Consider the following 21389-nt stretch of genomic DNA (forward strand, 5'->3'; position numbering starts at 1 on the left):
ATTCCTAGGCCAGTCCTGCGCAGATACGTCTTCAGCTCGCGGCGAAAGGTCCGAAGGTCAGGCAATTGACGAAGTCCAGGGGGAAGTTCGTTCCAAAGGGTGGGAGCCCCCACAGAGAAGGACCTTCCCCTGGGGGTCGCCAGCCGACATTGCTTGGCGGACGGCACCCTGACAAGTCCCTCTCTGTGTGAGTGTACGGGTCGGTGGGAGGTATTCGGTAGCAGCAGGCGGTCCCATAAGTACCCTGGCCCTAAGCCATGGAGCGCTTTAAAGGTAGTAACCAACACCTTAAAGTGCACCCGAGAGACCACAGGTAGCCAGTGCAGCCTGTGCAGGAGTGGTGTTACATGGGAGCCACGTACGGCTCCCTCTATCACCCGCGCAGCTGCATTCTGAACTAACTGGGGCCTTCGGGTGCTCTTCAAGGGGAGCCCCATGTAGAGAGCATTGCAATAATCCAAGCGAGAGGTAACAAGAGCATGAGTGACAGTGCATAGGGCATCCCGGTCAAGGAAGGAGCGCAACTGGCGGATCAGGCGAACCTGATAAAAAGCTCTCCTGGAGACGGTCGTCAAGTGATCTTCAAACGACAACTGTTCATCCAGGAGAACGCCCAAGTTGCGCACCCTTTCCATCGGGGCCAATGATTCGCCCCCAACAGTCAGCTGCGGCCGCAGCTGACTGTACCGGGGTGCCGGCATCCACAGCCACTTCGTCTTGGAGGGATTAAGCTTGAGCCTGTTTCTCCCCATCCAGACCCGTACGGCTTCCAGGCACCGGGACAGTACTTTGATAGCTTCATTGGGGTGGCCTGGGTGGAAAAGTACAGCTGCATGTCGTCAGCGTACAGTTGGTACCTCACCCCAAAGCCACTGATGATCTCACCCAGTGGCTTCATATAGATGTTGAACAGGACAGGTGAGAGAATCGACCTCTGTGGCCCCCCACAAGTGAGACGCCTCGTGGTCGATCTCTGCCCCCGTGTCAACACCGTCTGCGACCGGTCAGAGAGATAGGAGAATCACTGGTAAACGGTGCCTCCCACTCCCAAACTCCCCAACCGGTGCAGCAGGATACCATGGTCGATGGTATCAAAAGCTGCTGAGAGGTCTAATAGGACCAGGGCAGAGGAACAACCCCTGTCCCTGGCCCTCCAGAGATCATCAACCAACGCGACCAAAGCCATCTCCGTACTATAACCAGGCTGAAAGCCGGACTGGAATGGGTCTAGATAGACCGTTTCATCCAGGTATTGGGGTAATTGACATGCCACCACACTCTCTACAACGTTCGCCACAAAGCAAAGGTTGGAGACCAGACAATAATTTCCCAAAACAGCTGGGTCCAGGGAAGGCTTCTTGAGGAGGGGGTCTCACTACCACCTCTTTCAAGGCGGCAGGGAAAACCCCTTCCGTCAAAGAAGCATTGATAATCCCCCGGAGCCAGCCTCATGTCACCTCCTGTGTGGCCAGCACCAGCCAGGAGGGGCACGGGTCCAGTAAACATGTGGTGGCATGCAACCTCCCCAACAACCTGTCCACGTCCTCGGGAGTCACAGGGTCAAATTCATCCCAAACAATCTCGACAAGACGAGTCTCCGCCCTCTCACCTGGATCATCCCAATTTTGATCCAGTCCATCCCGGAGCTGAACGATTTTATCATATAGATAACCACTAAACTCCTCGGCACGGCCCTGCAAGGGGTCATCCTGCACCTCCTGATGAAGGAGAGAGCGGGTCACCCAAAACAGGGCGGCCGGGCGGTTATCTGCCGATGCAATGAGGGAGGAAACGTAGGAATGTTTCGCTTCCCTCAATGCCACTAGGTAGGTCTTAGTATAAGACCTAATTAGTGTCCGGTCAGCTTCGGAACGGCTGGATCTCCAGGTACTCTCTAGGCGTCTTCTCCGGCGTTTCATTTTATTTAAAAAAACAGTTTAAATGTTCCGTGTAACCTTAAAAACAAAACCCAGAATAGTGTTTGATTTTCAAATGCTACGAAGTGACTGTGCAATATTAGGAGCACATTTGATTTTCAGACTAGCTTCCTGTCTCGTTTCAGGTTTTGCTAAACCTAAAAAAACATGAAAACCTTCATGTTTAGGGCTACAGATTCTGAAGGAAGAGTTTATGTCAAGAGAAGTGACTGTGTAGTACCACAATGGAGGATTGCCTGGTGCAAGATTAACCCATCCCCAGTGAGATATTCCTAGGACTGACTGAATTTTATTTTCAATGCCACGCAAAGACATTTTAATCTTCCCAGCACTTTTAATCAATTCATGTATTAATCTTAAACAAGTGTTAAAAACTTCTGCTGCTTAGAAACTGCTCAGGTTCCTCCATTTATTATTTTACCATTGGTGTGTCATTATTATATTGTTTGTTAACTTATTCAGAATTTCATTAGATGCCGTTAATATGCTGTAAAGCATTCTGGGAAAACCTCATTTTGTAGGACACACTACAAATCTTAAAAAGGAAAAGGAAATAAATCTGCTTTATGAGCTGTGGTGGCGCAGTGGTTAGAGTGCAGTATTGCAGGCTCTTTTTGCTGACTGCCTGCAATTTGGCAGTTCAAATCTCACCAGGCTCAAGGTTGATTCATCCTTCTGAAGTCGGTAAAGTGAGGATCCAAATTGTTGGGGGCAATACTCTAACTCTGTAAACCGCTTAGAGAGGGCTGTAAAGCACTGTGAAGCAGTATATAAGTCTGTGCTGTTGCTATTGCTATTCAAACCAGGTGTATTGCTTATACAAAGCAGTGTTTTATCATCAACATCTTATTGTTCTCCCATACTGAAAGAAAAAGATAATGGAAATGCATTCAGTTCCACAGATTGACCGATTGATTGCTGGGGGCATGAAATTCATAAAGCTGTACAAAAAGAAAAAATGTATATGGGACCCAGCTGACTTTATTTGAAAAAGCTAAGCTGGTTCTGGCTTAGTTAGTGCGCAGATAGAGAAACAATCTGGGAAGGCTAGAACTAGACAGAGAAGTTAAAAATGCTTCTTGGAAACACCAATGCAAACAGCCAGTTCCATAAAGAGTGAGCCACCATGTTGTTCGTTGCCTCAAAGACACCTTACATAACACTTTTTAACACTTTCAGCGGAAAAAGGTTTTGATCACTTTTGACTGTCTCACAGACAGATTTATAACCAAGTATATGATGAACATTTTGGTCAATCTACACAATAATCCAGTGACGGGTTCAGTAGCGGATGCAAAAGGAATTTTGCAAGGTTTTTTTTCCTGCACCATTTTGTTATTTGTTAATTGGAAGACTGATTTTCCAGACAGTGGAATAGCTGTAAAATATGCACAAAGACCCACCAAAGCCATTCACAGCAAAGAGAGCGAAAGTCCTAATCAAAACTTATTTATCACAGCTTTCTGGTCATAAAAAGGCCACTTTTTATTCACTACAGATGACAATTTTGATGAGGAATTGCCAGTTAGGGCTCAGGTGAAGTGGACTCCCAAAATGCCAAATATTGTTTTAGTTCCAGTTGCTTGCTTGGATCTAACCAATTAAGGTTTGAGAATCACATGTGTGTTAGAGGAGATTCTGTGTTTTGTACACATTATGGACTATTCTGGAGGTATGGTGTTTATCCATATTTGAATGAATCATTTTCAACAGAGTGAAAAGAAAAGAGTTTTCCAGGAATCTGGTAAAAATCCTTGCATTATTTTGTATATGATTCCTATTTTTTCTTTTTATTAAGATTTATATTACATATGAGGTTTATATGAGGTTTGATTATTCAATCAAAACGAATGACATTAAAACTATATAACATCAGATTTTATATCTTCTTTTTTATTTACATCGTTTTTTTAAATAATGCAAAGAAGGGGGAAATCTTACAGACCATGTGCCACAGAATAGTTTTCCTAGCACTTCGTATACCCCAAATTTTTAAAGCACTTCCCAATTAGAAAGTGAAATTTGAGGGAATGTGTATTTTACATATTTCTCTGATTATTATAAGTTGCATTGTTCATGTTCAATATGTCTCATATCAGTAATTTGGTGAGCAAGTGTTAATATGTCTAAAAATAATAAATGAATTCCTCTTAAAATAATTCCCATGCCAGATATTTCCTCCCCCACCCAGCAAATCTCTGGGAGAGGAAAACAGTATGAAAGGCAAATTCAAAAAGAGTCATGAATTAATTCCTATTCTGTATTTTGTTAATTCAAAGTAGCAGTGGCAATACAGATGGCATGGTGAATGGAATTGTGCTTTTCATTTTGCTTGCATCTTTTCTACTAATGAAAACAATCAGAATTTGCATGTGTGTATATAGTTAGAATTTTATATAAGCATATCATCTCAAAATGGTTGCAAAGGTCATATGGCTAAATATATAACATCAAAAGACCGGGTCAAATATACTTTGAATATACAAATTCTATGAAATTACACATACTCAAATTACAGCCATTTTTCCAATCCATAGTCATCATTGTAATAAGTTATTTTATTTCCCCATTTGTAAAGTACCAAACCATTCCAATGCTATGTCTTTAAACTATGTTGAATTCCCTCTGCCTGTAATAATTTAAATAGGCAATTGAGTGAAAACAGGGAGCTACAACCCATGGTTTGCATCCCGCTCTCAAACAGGCCTGGGAAGGCCCCTATGCTTTCCCCAGATGGTGCCCCCCACTTTCTATTCCATCATGATGTTGCCAATGCTATCTTTTCTTGTCCCTTTCTTTTACTTTTCCCTTTCCTGCTTAAATTCACAATTCTATTTTGTTGGAATACAAATGTATCATGTATTTTGTAGAACAACTACAGCAGTAGCCAGTAGGTGGCAGTGTTTATAAATTTGTAGTTGTATCTAAGGCAGGGGTCTCCAGCAAAGCTGGCTGAGGAACTCTGGGAGTTGAAGTCCACAAGTCTTAAAGGGACCAAGGTTGGAGACCCCTGATCTAAGGTATATTCTATGTCTTTTTCTGTGAATAAAAAGTTTCCTGCTTCTTTGTCTCAGTTAAGCAGAAAAACACATATGGACTGTGCACTGTTTGTTCTGTAGGGCTATATGTAGAATTTCTAACACATCTCACGTCTGTCTTGTTATTCTCCCCATGAAGAAGCAGAAGTTCTATTGTTTTAGCCTCTGGGAGGAATGGAGAAACAACAGTTGGATAATCAGTTAATTGATGTACTTCCAGGGATTCTGTGAAGCTTTAGAGAGACAAAAGGGCTAAAAGGTGTGGGGTAGAGTTCCAGGAGATGCCCTCTTGCTGATATTTGAACAAGGTTCCCCCCATCCCGCATTTCTTATATAATAATAGTGTAGTCGGACAGCCGATATCTGATAAATATTTATTTATTTATTTATTTATTTTATTTTTATTTTGTCACAACATTATATACAGGAACATATATTGAAAGGAAACAATAGGACAGGAACGGTAGGCACTTTTGTGCACTTATGCACGCCCCTTATAGTCCTCTTAGGAATGGGGTGAGGTCAATGGTAGACAGTTTTTGGTTAAAGCTTTTAGGAGTTGGAGAGGAGACCACAGAGTCAGGTACTATATTCCAAGCATTAACAACTCTGTTACTGAAGTCATATTTTCTGCAATCAAGATTGAAGCGGTTGACATTAAGTTTGAATCTATTGTTTGCTCTTGTATTATTGCTATTAAAGCTGAAGAAGTCTTTAACAGGAAGGACATTGCAATAGATGATTCTGTGTGTTAAACACAGGTCTTGTCGGGGTCGGCGGAGTTCTAAATTTTCTAATCCCAGGATTTCAAGTCTGGTGGAATAAGATATTTTGTTGTTTACAGAGGAGCGGAGAACTCTTCTTGTAAAATATTTTTGGACTCGTTCAATTGTATTAATGTCAGAGATGTGGTATGGGTTCCAGACAGATGAGCTATATTCAAGAATGGGTCTGGCAAATGTTTTGAATGCTCTGGTTAGTAGTGTAGAGTTTTTGGAAAAGAAGCTACGCAGAATTAGGTTTACAACTCTTAGAGCCTTTTTTGCTATGTAGTTGCAGTGGGCTTTGGCACTTAGATCATTTGATATGAAAATTTTCTCTCTCCTGCCCCTAAATCTCCTCCCAATATCTCCTTCCATTTCAAAATATTTGGAGAGTGTTACCCAATGTCATTTAGAACTGATTCACACAGATATGTACACTGCTTGATGACTGAAACGTTAAGCAATTGACAGCATTGTGCTACTATTATTGGAAACACCCAGCCAGGCAGGAGGAAGAATCAAGCCAGGAATCAGCCTTGAATCATTGCACAGCTGGAAGAGATTCAGGACTGACCCCTCCCCCTCCCCGACTCTAGATAGAACCTTATCTATCTGTTACCAAGGGAAGGCAAACAGTCTAAGATTTTTGTATTACGGGCAGAATACAGTAATTAGCTCGAACTCTACACATGTAGATCTGGTTGCTTCCACCTGACATTCACAGATAAAATACTTGTTCCATCCTTGTCATCTTACCCACAATGTCTTCCCATTATGCTTATTCACATTTCAATTTATATAGCAGTCATTAAGCATTTAAGTAAGCAACTGATGAGAAATAGTGATGCACATTATAAATCAACAGAGTAATTATAACTGTTAAGGATTATAATCCGGAAAGGCTTCTGCTATAACACATATATTAATTCCTATGTATTGTAAGCCTTTTTTTTCTGTAATAGATTATTATAGTGTTATCTCTTTTCTGAAAATTACAATGAACATGAATGTTTGCAAGCCTGAACTGAACTCCTTTCTTTGTATATTTTGTTACTTTGCTTAGGGGTTGTCGGGTGTGAACAAGCAGACCCAAATGCAGGGTTGAAACTAACTACTGTATTATATTCTGCCTATAATACAGGAATCTCCCCAGTCTGGCAGCTAATTTTGGGAACAATTAGACTAGATTCCAAGGAACCTGGGGAGAGGGTTTAGTCTCAGCCCTTTTGCAGTTATGCAGTGACTCCAGGCTAACTCCACACTTGATAGAATAGAATAGAATAGAATAGAATAGAATAGAATAGAATAGAATAGAATAGAATAGAATAGAATTTTTTTATTGGCCAAGTGTGATTGGACACACAAGGAATTTGTCTTGGTGCATATGCTCTTAGTGTACATAAAAGAAAAGATACATTCATCAAGGTACAACATTTACAACACAAATGATGGTCAATATATCAATATAAATCATAAGGATTGCCAGCAACAAAGTTACAGTTATACAGTCATAAGTGGAAAGAGATTGATGATTCTTGATTCTTCCTCCCTGCCAGGCTGGGTGCTTCTTAACAGGGATGGCAAAATATAGAGGGCCTTTTTACCTATTTGTGGGGTAAGGTAAGAGTTTAATGTTTGAGAAGGTCAAAGATTAATTGATAATGTGCCTTCAAGTTTAAGTTAATGTGCCTTCAAGGCCGGTTTAGCTCTGCCTGGTAAGGCCTGTTATTAAGAACACAAAGCCTGCAATTACTGCAGGTTCGAGCCCGGCCCAAGGTTGACTCAGCCTTCCATCCTTTATAAGGTAGGTAAAATGAGGACCCAGATTGTTGGGGGGGCAATAAGTTGACTTTGTAAATATATACAAATAGAATGAGACTATTGCCCTATACATTGTAAGCCGCCCTGAGTCTTCGGAGAAGGGCGGGGTATAAATGTAAACAAAAAAAAAAAAAAAAAAAAAAAAAAAAAAGTTGGTGCTGATTCTCAGTGACCACATAGAGGGATCATCAATCCCCAATCTGACCCTTTGAGTCTTCGAATGGTATACTCTTTGCTGCTTCAATAAAGTCCATTCCCTGTGTGTCTGGTTGTCCTTCTTTTTCTTTCCATTTTTCCCAGGGTTATGTCATTCTCAATAGATGAGCCATGATTTAGCTTGTCGTTTCAAAAATATAAAATAATATTTCCTTTAAATATGTATGCTTTCTGCTTTATGAACAAATATTATACATTGCCATAAGTAATGGGCAATTTACGCTCTATTGTGAAATTTATTTTCCCTTATAAATTAAATAACACTTGGAACTCTTGATAATAAGAGCTTTTTGCCATAAATTCAGTTACCTTTGGATCTTGTAATCATATAATGTTTACTCTCTTTTAATTCCTTTCTCTCCAATCTTCCCGCTTTGCAAGAGAACAAAACAACAACAACAGATCAGGCAGAGGACAATGCATACTGACTATAATGGTGATCATGTGATTGATGGATGCTGAAACGGTCATAAATGTAGGCATTAGTCATAAAGTTATTTTTCAGCACTATTGTAACTTCAAATAGTTACTGAACAAGGCAGTCTATAGAGCAGTGGTGGGTTACTACTGGTTCGCACCGGATCGGGCAAACCAGTAGTGGCAGTAGTGGGAGGCTCCGCCCACCCACCTGGACGCTTTTGTGCATGCGCAGAAGCGTGCACATGAGTGAACCGGTAGCAACGGGATTTGGAACCCGCCCCTGCTGTATAGTAAGGGTTAGAATTTCTACCCTTGGTATGTTATATGAACACCTAAATCATTAGGTGTTCCCTCATTATCTGTAAAATTCCCTAGGTTGTTTAGAAAGATATCTGGCTATTAAAGTCATGAAAGAACTTGGCATACATACAAATATCCTCAAATTCAAATAGAACATTGTTGGATTTCTGAAAACATTATCACGTTTCTATTGCTACCAGCAGATGGCATCTGTTGTAAGCAATCAGCCTTTCTTTATAAAGCTTTATGGCTAGAACTAGAACTAGGACTAGAACTAGGACTAGAACTCACATTCTCTAGGTTTCTAACTGATGTCTTTATCACTTTATCACTGCAATACTGCAGTACTGCAATACTCTGATTGATACAGTACACAGATAATTAAACAGTTTTAAAGGCTTTACTAGTTAAGAGGCATCAACTGCAATCCTAAACACACTGACCACACTGGCCGAACCACACCAGGTTTGATGTCATTTAATACAGTATGTGCTCAGGGTCTTTTCGAACTTTTTCAAGAGAATTGTTTATCCATAAACTACAAATATGCCTATCAAATTCTATTTTTAAAAAGAATCAATGCAAATTAAATTTTCGTTAGGGGCAGTATTTTCATTTCAAGAAGAGCTAAGCCAAATCCCCACCTTTTCCCAATTTCATCTTGACAAACTAGTTGTCTTGAAACCCTACAGCAGAGGATACCAAGACATGAACATTGCCCATGCATGAAAACCCCGATCTCTGTCAGAGGTGGTCAGAACTTTTCTTCCCTGTCTCTGACTAAGAGAGCTGATCTAGCCGCAGCAGGAGAAATATGATTTGGGCTTAGATGAGAAATGTGTGACGATTTACTAACAGTATTTTAAGCACCAAAATCAACTGGCTAAATAACACTGACTGTCCTTGAATTCTATTTACCTGAACTTATGCACTATTTAAAAGGTGGATGTTTGTATTTTTCAGTGACCAAAAATAGAATTTCTTGAATGAATTTTGGAATATAAAGCTGGCAAGATGGAATAAACGCAACAAGGCTCTGCGTAATGTAATGACAAGGCGAGACGTGTTATGACATCGCCTTGTAAGCTCTCTTTTGCTTTGATGTGTCATGAGATCCCTGTGAGTCAGCGTTTATGTAATTAACATCATTGTATGTGCTCAAATGCTACAAAAGCACAATCTGGTCCTTTCTTGTTGGCAAAAGAAAGATCATATGGCTATTTTGCTGTTGTTGGTAATATTAATTATTATCTGAAAGCAGAGCGGAAGCAGTCCCCGCTTTCCTTGTTTGTTTGTTTTCCTAGCATGGAATAATTAAAGAACCATTTTTTCTTGATCTTTCTGTTTGATTATATTTTAAGAAAATATTTCTGGGAATCAAGTTATAACAATTAATTTCAGTGGTTATTATGTAGAAACCCTTGCTGCTATGAACCCCATGTAGACAGGCTTGAGTTTAAACAGTTGAACAATGTTTCAATATAACAAAACATTTATTATTTATTTAATAATAAGATTTATAACTCTTGGTTATAAAATTATTAGTTAGTCTTCCCTCTTCCCCCTCCCCAAGAATCTGAAAGTAAATTCCACAGCACCAAGTAAATGTATATCTGTTGTTTGAGGCTTTGTGAGGCTTTGTGAGCAACAATTCATTTGGCAGCTATTAGAAATAAAACAAGGTTGTAGAATGCGCCTTAAGCAGTTTATTTAAATGCACAAGTATTCATTTTCTTGAATAAGAAAGATGTTTGACTGCTTTAACTAGTTTTAAAATAATTGCACTTGTGGAAGAAAGAGGAATCTAAAGGTCTAAAATTATCCTAGATAACAAATGTATAAATGTATGGAAACAGAATTTAAATACCTGGACCCCTTGCAGTCAAGTATCAGGGATGGAAATAAGATTCAAACAGCATTAGTTGCACTTCTTAGGACCCCTGGTGGGAGTGGGATGGAGGTAACATGGCTCTCCTTGATCTCATGTTGGCTTTTGGTACCACTGATCATGGAATCCTTTTGGGTTGTCTCTGGGTTCATCTACTTCTTTTGAGGTCAGTCCTGATCAGGTGCGATAGGGAGCAAGAGGTCCAACACATCGCTCTGCGCCGTGTGGTGCCACAGGACTCAGTGTTTGTCCCTTTCCTTTTTAACATCTACATGAAGACAGTGAATAAGATTATCTGTCACCATGAGATCAGGTACCATCAATATGCAGATGACACTCAGTTGTATATCTCCATCCCTGTGAACTAAGTGTTCTGTGGATGCCGTCTCTTGGTGTTTAGAGCCTGCGGGGAGGTCTGGATGGAGAATAACAGGCTTCAGCTGACCCCTGGTAAGAGAGACTTGCTATGGGTAGAGCCTCTTCTGTATCTGGGGGTAGACCATCTTTGGTTCTGGATGGGGTTACACTGCCCAAATGAACCTTGTGTGTAATCTAGGGGTTCTCCTGGACTTGCAACTCCTGCTCAAGGAGTAAGTGGCAACCAGGGCTAGGAGACTCTTTGCTCAACTTTGTGTTGTGCATCGGTTATACCTTTTCTTGGATTGAGAGGTCCTTTTTTTCCAATCATATTCTGGTCATCCCCATATTCACTACTGCAATGGGCTCTAATGGGGTTTCTCCTTGAAAAATATCCAAAAGTTTCAACTGGTGTAGAGTTCAGTGGCACAAGCAGTTTTGGGTGCATGCCATGTTATGATAGCTGTTGTGACCCAGACCCAAGTAGGTAGCAACAAACTCAGTTCGTGATAAAATAAACTTTATTTGAACAGCTGGGAATTACTCCATTCCCAGTGTCGTGCAACTTAAAGTAAAACAAAGGCCTCCCAAACAAGCATTCTTTGGTTATCACAGACCTGCACTGTGAGTCCACTTAGGCAAACCGCTAAAGGCCCTTCCTGATAAATGTCCAGAAGTTAGAGCAGAGAACGGAGCAAAGAACGCAGCTACAACATTGCTCTCTGGCAAACTGAGACACCTGTGCTGGTTTTGTTTTAAGCCTTATGGGAGGGGCCAATCATCTCTTGGCCATACTCCCGAGTTGTCCTCTCTGCCTGAGCTGCTCTTGCCTTCTGGCAGCTCTTCTCATGCGTGCATTAGGAACAGGCTCCTCCTGTTCCTCTTCCTCACTAATATCAGACTCTGGAGGCTGTGGAGTCCGCACCTCAGCCTCATTGCTGTCCGATTCCGTTGCCAGCCCCGTAGGCTGCTGACGGATGACAACAATAGCTGTAGTTGGATTCCAGTTTGCTTCAAGGCTCAAGTAAAGCTAATGGTTTTAACCTTTAAAGATCTATAATGGCATAACAGCCATCTCATACCTATTTCATCAACCTGTTCCATATGATCATTCAGGAAGGGTATGTTATAGTCTTAGATTCTGTGCTGGCTGATGAGTCTTCTTGGTGGGGCTATAAAGGGCCTTTGAAACTAATGCAAGTAGAAAGGAGAGGAGAAAAAAAGACACCTCGGATAGAGTTTTTATTCTCTTTCTGAAAATTCTTTAACAACTTGTATGGTATTATATTCTTCCTTTTCTATATTAACAGGTAGTCCTCAACTTACCACCATTTGCCTAGTGACATTAAAAGTTACAGCGGCACTGAAAAAAAGTGACCTATGACCAATCCTTGAACTTACGACCATTGCAACGTCCTCATGATCACGTGATCAAAATCCAGGCACTTGACAACCAGCATGTATTACAATGGTTGCAGTGTCGTGGAGTCATGTGATCATAATTTGTGACATTCCAAGCTGTAAATTCAATGGGGGATGGTGGATTCACTTAGCAACTGGGTGAGTCACTTAAGAGCTGCAGAGATTTGCTTAACAAATCTCTGCAGGGGCCGGTTTAGCTCTGCCTGGTAAGGCCTGTTATTAAGAACACAAAGCCTGCAATTACTGCAGGTTCGAGCCCGGCCCAAGGTTGACTCAGCCTTCCATCCTTTATAAGGTAGGTAAAATGAGGACCCAAATTGTTGGGGGGGCAATAAGTTGACTTTGTAAATATATACAAATAGAATGAGACTATTGCCCTATACATTGTAAGCCGCCCTGAGTCTTCGGAGAAGGGCGGGGTATAAATGTAAACAAAAAAAAACCAAACAAAAAAAAAAAAAAAACAACCATGGCAAAAAAAGTGTAAAATCAGGTGTGACTTAACAACCACCTTGCATAGCAATGAAAATTTTAGTCCCAATTGTGGTTATAAGTCAAGGACTATCTTTGTAGATCCAAACCAAAATTCCATCATATACACTTTATGGGACATCAAACCCAACTCAAATAGAAATGGTAACTGTAGTTTAATTAACACTCTCATGATTACGAAGTTTTGTTTCAGCAGAATACCACAAACGAACACCTTGCTTGCACTGCAGTTGGGCATCAAATCTTTCACTTAGCACAGTAAGATGCCCTATGGCATTCAAAGGCTTTCTCAATGTTTTTGTAGCCTTTTATTGGTATCAAAAACTTGACTTGTCATCCCAAGATGTTATTTTCCCCTTTCCCTACTGGTGATGCTTACACAGCAAACTATTTTATCAGATTGGCTTTACCAGAGGTTAGTAATATAGTTTTAAAGTGTGCACATGATATATGACTTATATGATGAGTCACTGCAAGCAATTTCATGGTTGTGCAGTTGGTAAAATACCATTCATCCTCGGGAAGGACACAGGAATGCCCACAGAAATGGTCAAAATGTCATGACTGTGGTTATGATCATGCAATTGATAATAGATAATCACATCTGCCAAAGGGTGGAGCTTCAGTTGCATAGTCACGACTGAGGCTGAGGAAGAGCGTGGGCCAGCCCTGGAGGCTGGGGAAGGCCCAGATGAGGGCTCTGTATTGGAGGCTGATGTGGGGCCAGGGCCATCGGGGAGTGAGGTGCGGACTCCAGAGCCTACAGAGCCTGACAGTAGTGAGGCAGAGGAACAGGAGGAGCCTGTTTCTAATGTGTGCATGAGAAGAGCTGCCAGAAGGCAAGAGCATCTCAAGAAAAGAGGACGACTCGGGAGTAGGGCCAAGAGATGATTGGCCCCTCCCTAAGGCTTAAAAGACCTGCAACGGCATTTGGGCTCTTTGCCGGAAAACAACGTTGATAGCTTTGTCTTGTTCCATTTGTTTCATATCGGTGTCTTCTGAACTTTTGCCAAGAAAGGCCTCTGGCAGTTTGCCTAATTGGACCAAGGTTGGTGAAAGGACTGAGGAATTGTGTTGGGAGGAATTTGCTTTAATTTAGTTGGACTATGCTGAGAATGAAGTAATTCTTAGCTGTTTGAATAAAGTTTGTTTATTTTTACACTGACTGAGTTTCATACTACCTACTTGGATCTGGGTCACAACAAAACCCTCCCCTCCCAATAACGGTTTAATACAGGTAATCCTAGCTTACTGATTGCCAGTCTGGCAATTGTTCAAAGATACAACAGTGTAAGAAAACTTAGCTTTGTGACCAATCCTCACATTTATGACTGTTGCATAGTCTTGTGGTCATGTAATCATCATTTATGGGCTTCCCAACCAACTTGCAACCACCAGAGTTAACAAACAAAGAGGAAGTAAAAAGTTGTGGCCAAAGTGATGTTTCACTTAATGACTGAATGGAAAGTGAGGTTGGAAGCCTTTTGTGGTCACATGATTTTCTGCTTAGTGACTGTGGCACTTAGTGACTGAGTCGCTGGTCCCAATTGTGGTCACTAAGCAAGGACAACCTGTGAAAGTGCCATTATTCCAAACTGCACAGTGCACTGGCCTCTCATTGCAAGTCATTGTTTTTATTTATTTATTTTTGTCACAACAGTATATATAAGCGTAAGCATGAAAATAACTATATAATATATAAGCATATATATGAGCATAAGTATGTAATAACTATATTAATTGGATATAATGAAAGGAAACAATAGGACAGGAATGGTAGGCACATTTGTGCTCTCATGCACGGTCAGGAGATGCCAAAGACACAATGCTCAGGCTTCCTAAAATGGATGGACCAACCAGCACCAGGCCCCAGTGGGATTCCCTCAGGAAAATGCCCAGCAATAACAAAACAAACTTTATCTAGACAAAGAAATTGACTAGATAACACCATTGAGCAGATCTAAGCAAAGTCCCACTGATGTTATGAGTACTTTCAACATATCATTCGACGCTAATAGGGCCTTAGCATTGCTGAATTTGAACTGAATTGTGCTCATTTTTCAGTAATTCTCAAAAAAAGTAATTGTTCTGTAGGATCTCATTAAAAATATTGGAAGCAAATTTTGGAAGCAAATTGCTTCTGGCTGTGTCTGAACACATCTGGAGGTCACTAAATTATTCATCTATCATCTATCTGAGGGAGATTGGCAGTTCAAAAATGCAAAAAAAAATAAAAGAATAAAAATAAATTTATATAGCAGTCCAGAGTAAGGAATTTGAGATAGGCAGCCATATAAAGTGAAATCATAAACAAATAAGTAAATAAATTGGGGGACATGATTCATTTATATTCTAAGTATTCCTTCTTCCTATCAAATGCTGAAAATCTCAGAATAGACATGTTGCCTACAGAGATTAGGGAAACCCAGGTTCAAGTTCCCCCTAAAATAAGATGATCTTGAGTCAATCATTTTCCTCTCTTCTAATCTACCCCATAAGATAGTTGCTGTGACAATAAAAATGAAGCAAGACCGTATATATACAGTAAATTCCTTAGAAGACCAGAGAGATAAAATTGTAATGAATTAAAATCCACAGACTGCATTTTCATATGGAAGGATGTAGAAATTCCTATACAGTGGATAGCAAATCTACTAACCTTGTACTGGATCCTCAAAACCCAGTCTTCCACCCTAAAATGTTTATTTATTTATTTATTTATTATTTATTTTTCGCATTTTTATACCGCCCTATCTCCCCAGGGACTCAGGCGGTTCACAGCCAGATAAAATATACATATAAATACAAAATAAAACATTAATTAAAAAACTTATTACATAAGGCTGAATAATTAAAAATAACAATACAAATAATAAAACCCCATTTAAAACCAAATTCAAAATTTAAAATTCTAGTCCAGTCCTGCGCAGATAAATAGATGTGTCTTAAGCTCACGGCGAAAGGTTCGAAGGTCAGGAAGTTGGCGGAGTCCTGGGGGAAGTTCGTTCCAGTTTAAATGTTGTATCTTAATGAACGTATCTTTTCTTTTATGTACACTGAGAGCATATGCACCAAGACAAATTCCTTGTGTATCCAATCACACTTGGCCAATAAAAAATTCTATTCTATTCTATTCTATTCTATTCTATTCTATTCTATTCTATTCTATTCTATTCTATTCTATTCTATTCTATTCTATTCTATTCTAATATATTAAATCTGTTCTTGGGTCTATGCTCTCTTTTTTCCGATTCTCTGACTTTCTGTCTTTGCAAACTGAAGAATGAGCCAAATTTATGGGACACTCAGCATAAAAATATAATCACGGACTGGATATTCTGACTTCCTTCAGATCTATGTGGCAGCAGTCTAGCCTCAAATTAACCAAGGTGATTACTTCAACAGGCTAAGGAAGAGAGGGAGGGAACTATGTTTCTGGAATTCAGAGAGAGGTGTGGTCATGAATCATGTTTTAAAACATCTTCTTGTCTCCTTCAGTTAGGAGGCTGTCAGTTGTGGATTCTATCGCTGTTTCCCATTCTCAGCTCCTGGAGTGAATTATATGCAACTGATACTACCATGGGAGCAAATTCCAGTTCATTTGCGGTAAGAAAATCATTTGTTTTTAGAGACTTGCTTTTGTCTCTACTGTTTTAGAGACGTCATGTAATATATTTATGCTTCTTTCCCATTGAAAAGTTAGTCAGAATATAGAAATCCTTACATACAGAATACAGAATAACAGAGTTGGAAGTGACCTTAGAAGGAGGTCATTTAGTCCAACCCCCTAATCAAGCAGGACAACCTATAGCATTCTGGACAAATGGCTGTCCAATATCTTCTTAAAAACCTCCAGTGATGGAGCACCCATAAACAATATTAATGGGAAAATTGTGGTAGTTGTATGCAAGTAAATACTTGAAAAGTATCAAATGAGTATTTGAAATTAGTGTCTTAAATACATGTATTTTGGTTTTTGTTTAGGGCATAGTCAACAATCGAGAAGAACCAGAAAAGGTATGTACAAAATGGATGAGTGCTGAGTTGAAAATCTTCACATATTTTGCAGTTATTCTCATTTAATTTTAGACAAAAACGCTTTGGGGAAAAAGTGAATTACTTTTTAAAATGGTCAGGCAAGGATTTTTGTGTTCATATAGTGGATAATGGGTTCTGTGGATGTAACCTGTCTTTCACTGAACAACTGACATCTTCTTGGCAAGCATCTATTAAAGCTCAAGGCTAGAAGTTGTGAGGAAAATCCTCTATGTGTTCTTTAGATCAGGGAGTACAGATAGGCAGAAATACTAGAGTGATGCAGAACCATGACATTCAGGGACAGCAGCAATAAGAGCAGCTATAACAAAACTATAACAATTGTAAGATTATTTTGAAATTTCTACCAAACTTTTGAAGTCCTCAGATCGTCTAAAGTAAAGGCAGAGTTGAAATTTTCAGTCCCATTTTTTGGTTAGAAGTTCAGGAGAATACAATAAATGTATTCATTTCAGACCATGAGTCACTAGCGCAAAGTAGGCTGATTTATAAATTATTACTGTTTATATCTATAGCATATGCCTTACAACAGCGGTCCCTAATACTCAGTCCATGACCCGGTGCTGGGCTGCAGCCCTTTCAAAACTGGGCCACGGAAGTGGTGGGCAAGCACATGTGTGAATCCATTCCCTTTTCCCCCTGTGTCTGCCACCACTGTTGCCTCTGCCAGTCCGCTGAGCTGGAAAGTCTATGGCGATTCTCAGTCATCCAGGTCATGGTTGTCCCAAAGGTGCTTTTTGAAGAGGTAACTGGACTTTTTGGTTTTTCTTTGAAGACCTTTATAACATCTTTAAAGAATGAATAAATCCTTCCATTACCCACCATCCAGTCATAGGTGAAGAAGAAGCTTCTTGGATGAGAAGTGAAATGTCGTCAAAGAAAAACCAGAAAGACCAGTTGCCTCTTGAAAAAGCACTTTTGAGACAATTGTTGTAATAGTGCTCTCATTTACTTTTGCTGGAACCATCATCTCCTTTATTAGAGGTTTCTGCAAAGCAGCTAAGGTGGAATTTTATAGAGGCTGTGCCTTATAGCCCCAGGCTATAATTCAGTAGTGGTTTTTACTTACCTTTGCTACTGGTTCGGAACTGTGAGCGTGTGTGCATGCTTTGCTCACGCGTGGTGCTTCTGCACATGTGCAGAACCTTCTGAGCATGTGCAGAGCATCTGTGATGACATCTGGATGGGTGGGTGGAGCCTCCTGCGGCCGCCATTAATGGCTTACCCGAATCGGGGTGAATGGGTAGAAACCCATCACTGCTGTAATTCCCAGTCTTAAATACCCAAGGTGATATTTGGGGACATGATCAGTGGTGGGATTCAAGCAATTTAACAACCGGTTCTCTGCCCTAATGATTTCGTCTAACAACCAGTTTGCCAAACTGCTCAGAAAGTTAACAACTGGTTCTTCCGAAGTGGTGTGAACTGGCTGAATCCCACCACTGGATATGATCCTAAACATATCTGACAATAAACATGTCTCTTTGAATTAAACATTAGATGCACACAGCATTGTATCACATGCTAGGAAAATTTGTATTTGTTGAATGTTATTCTGTCACAAAGCTGTTTAAAAACAGAGAAAAGTCATTTCCACATATATAATTGATACTGACTGATAGCATCTCCCACCCATTGCTGTTTTCAGACTTTGTATTGTCATCCTTGGTGCTGCTGTAAGATATGATAAAGGTTTGGATATAAATTTATTTTCTGTGGAAATCTAATGGGAATAAATAGATCGATGCAACTTTGTCTTCTGCTTCCAGGCAAGTTTTGGATCATACATTGCATGCTGATAAATTTAGCTTCTTGTGAAAATTTATTTTCTTGGCGCTGTCCATCAGAGAAAACCATTTCTGTATCTTTCACTTCAGAAGATTATTTTGGGGGAATACTTTTTCAGTTTAATGAATCTGATCACGATTTTCGTAAGTTTGTAGGCTAATTAGATGATAATGAAGTTTCCCCTTTAAATCCTTTTCCTGACTGCCATTCCATATGACTTGGCACCTTTGTTTGTTGTTTGATGAGTCAAGGCATGATCTGCATTCAGTAAGAGGAGAAAATAGAGGCATACATAAGGTGTGGTTAAAAAAAGGTCAAGATTAGAACATGTGACATATATAATAACCAGTGGAGCCTAATTGTGGCTACCATCTTGACTTTTTTTAAATCACATCCTGCGGACATCCCTGAGGGATGAAGTAAGGACATTGATTACGCTCTTTTATCTTTCACTTCATTTGTTTGTAATAACCATTCTAGCTTAAAATGATGGCAGCTGCAGACAGAAAAATTCAGGGAACCCCAGATTAGAAAGACTGGTGAATTGTATATGTGCTGATTGAATCTCTACAATTTGCTTCACATCTAGCTATCTGGTTATATGATTAAGTCCATTCCTTTTTAAGTTTCAATCTTTAGTGTAAGGCATGCTGTTTTCCTTTTTATACTTTTAATTGTCAGAGTTTAAAGCTGAATTGCCATATTTTTCAGCGTATAAGACGCACTTCCCCTCCCCAAAAAAACAGAGGGTGACAATTTGGATGCGTCTTATACACCGAAAGTAGTTCTCCCCATCTGCCCCCACCCCTTCAGCCTCCACACATCCTCTCAAAAGGAGCTTTTGGAGCCTGCTAATGCAGCATCTCAAATGGAGCATGTGGAGGGTGAAAAAGCAAGGTGCAGAGGCCAAAATGGCAACCCAGAACAGCTGCTGCCTTGTTGGACCAGTTCCGCGCTTCGCCTGCTATACTCACTGGAACACCCTGTGACAATCAGCCACATTTTTTGAAGCTGTGTATCTGTGTATCAACAAGGCACATGCGCGCTCACAACCAGCAAAACTGTTGCTAAAGTTCACCTCTGGGAACAGCTGATTGAGGGTATTCTGGGAAGGCGATCCACCCACCAATCAGCTGCTCATGCTGAATCAGGCTAATGTGCTGAAGCTGATCAGGCTGTTTGCTAAGGACGCTAGCCAGATGAATACCAATGGATGCTGGTAGGCAGAGGAAATTTTTTTTTTCTTATTTTCCTCCCCCAAACCTAAGATGCGTCTTATACTCTTGAGTGTCTTATACTCTGAAAAATACGATAATGTTAGTGAATGCCCCCTTTCAGCCTGTAGTTTTTCAGAGGATGAGGTTGGTTGGCTATAATAATCTGATAATAATTGTTTTAATTTCTAAATTTTATAATATGTTAAATTTATAATTTAATTTTCAAGAGGTGGTAACATGTTTTCTTAAACCAGAAGGGAGATAATCCTCCTTTAGCATATTTTATTTAATATTTAATACTTAATTACTAAAGTAAATTAAACCCATGTTTGCATTTCTTAATCTTGGACTTAACTTTGAGTACATCATAACCAGTAACTTGTAACTGAAATGTTTTATAATAGCCAAAAGTCATTCTCTTTTTTATTTTAAATCTTCTATTTCCCCCCCCCCCCATTTCTTTGGGATATCATTTACCCCATTGGCAATATATGGCATCTTTTAGGTTCATTATTGTGGCAAAATTATAAAAGTGAGGACAGACTTTATATTATTTCAAAAAAGGCTGGATGATGCAATGAAGGCACCCTAAACAGGAAATAGTTTTGGTCTTTCAAACTGGATTTTTTATAAATTTTGTACTTGATGTAAAGTAACCATAGCAACAGGGTGGACAATATGCTGTTAAAATATATTGAGTTGTGTGCTCTAGTGTTTTAAACAAAATAAATTACATATATGTTAGTCTAAACTGTATTGTTATTTGTTGATTTGGTTTGGGAAATTATAAAAAGGTTTGATATTTTTTCTGAGCTGTGAATTTTTTGAAATATAGTTTCTTCAAATTTGTTTTAGTGTTACCACCCATTATCACATATTGTCAGGGATGGGCTTCAAAAATTTTAGCAAGGGGTTCTCTGCCCGGTTGCTGGGTGGGCGTGGCCATGGTGGGTGTGGCCTAGTCGGCCTCCTGCACCATGGTGGGGGGGCGTTTTTGCCCTCCCTGGGCTCCAGAGGATTTTTTTGAGCCTCCGGGAGGGCGAAAATGGGCTTCCCAGGCTCCGGTAGCCCCCTGGAAGAACTTCCTGAGCTTTGGGTAGGCCTGTTTTTCACCCTCCCTGAGCCTCCGTGCTCACCCTGCACTTACCTGCATCCAAAATGGGCCATTTGGAGACTCCTGGGAGGGGCAGGGTGGGGTGGGAGGTACCAGCCAGGAGTGGGATTTGGAGGTTCTCTGAACTGCACAGAATCTTAGCTAGAGGTTCTCCTGAACCCCTGTGAACCCCCAGCATATTGTATGGTTTTAGTGTTACACCCCCCTCCCCCATTATGGCTTATAAACCATGGTTTCTGACTTAACATGATGGAAGTATTTATCTATTGTAGTTCAATCAACAAAGCATTGTTAAGCAAATCAAGGGTTAGAGTAATGTATGTGCCGGGTCATTTTGTGAATAGTTGTAATGGGAGGGCAGAAATTTTAATTACTATTTTTTCTCTTTTTTTTTAAAAAAAATGTAATATTTGAACAATAACATTACATTGAGGCAGTGAATTACAGTGATTAATGGTTTGCTTACTTACCTGATTCAGTGGCAATGAGCATGCCCAAAAACAATTTTGTTATGTTTGCTCTTTACTGTGTTCTTATCTCCATATTTTGTTTCCTTCCA

At 40.0% G+C, this 21389-nt stretch overlaps 1 protein-coding gene across 1 annotated transcript in view; it reads left to right on the forward strand.

Annotated features, from left to right (window-relative positions):
- The first annotated feature begins 16154 nt into the window (after window positions 1–16154).
- The window catches only part of LOC131187593 (cytosolic phospholipase A2 epsilon-like), a 57635-nt gene continuing 52400 nt past the window's right edge, over window positions 16155–21389 (forward strand). The window contains exons 1-2 of the mRNA XM_058162019.1: window positions 16155–16261; window positions 16640–16672. Of these exons, the coding sequence (XP_058018002.1) occupies window positions 16235–16261; window positions 16640–16672 (60 nt within the window). The 5' untranslated portion in view covers window positions 16155–16234. The remainder of the gene's footprint in view (window positions 16262–16639; window positions 16673–21389) is intronic.

Source organism: Ahaetulla prasina, chromosome 1 (assembly GCF_028640845.1).
Source record: "Ahaetulla prasina isolate Xishuangbanna chromosome 1, ASM2864084v1, whole genome shotgun sequence".
Lineage (NCBI taxonomy): Eukaryota > Metazoa > Chordata > Lepidosauria > Squamata > Colubridae > Ahaetulla > Ahaetulla prasina.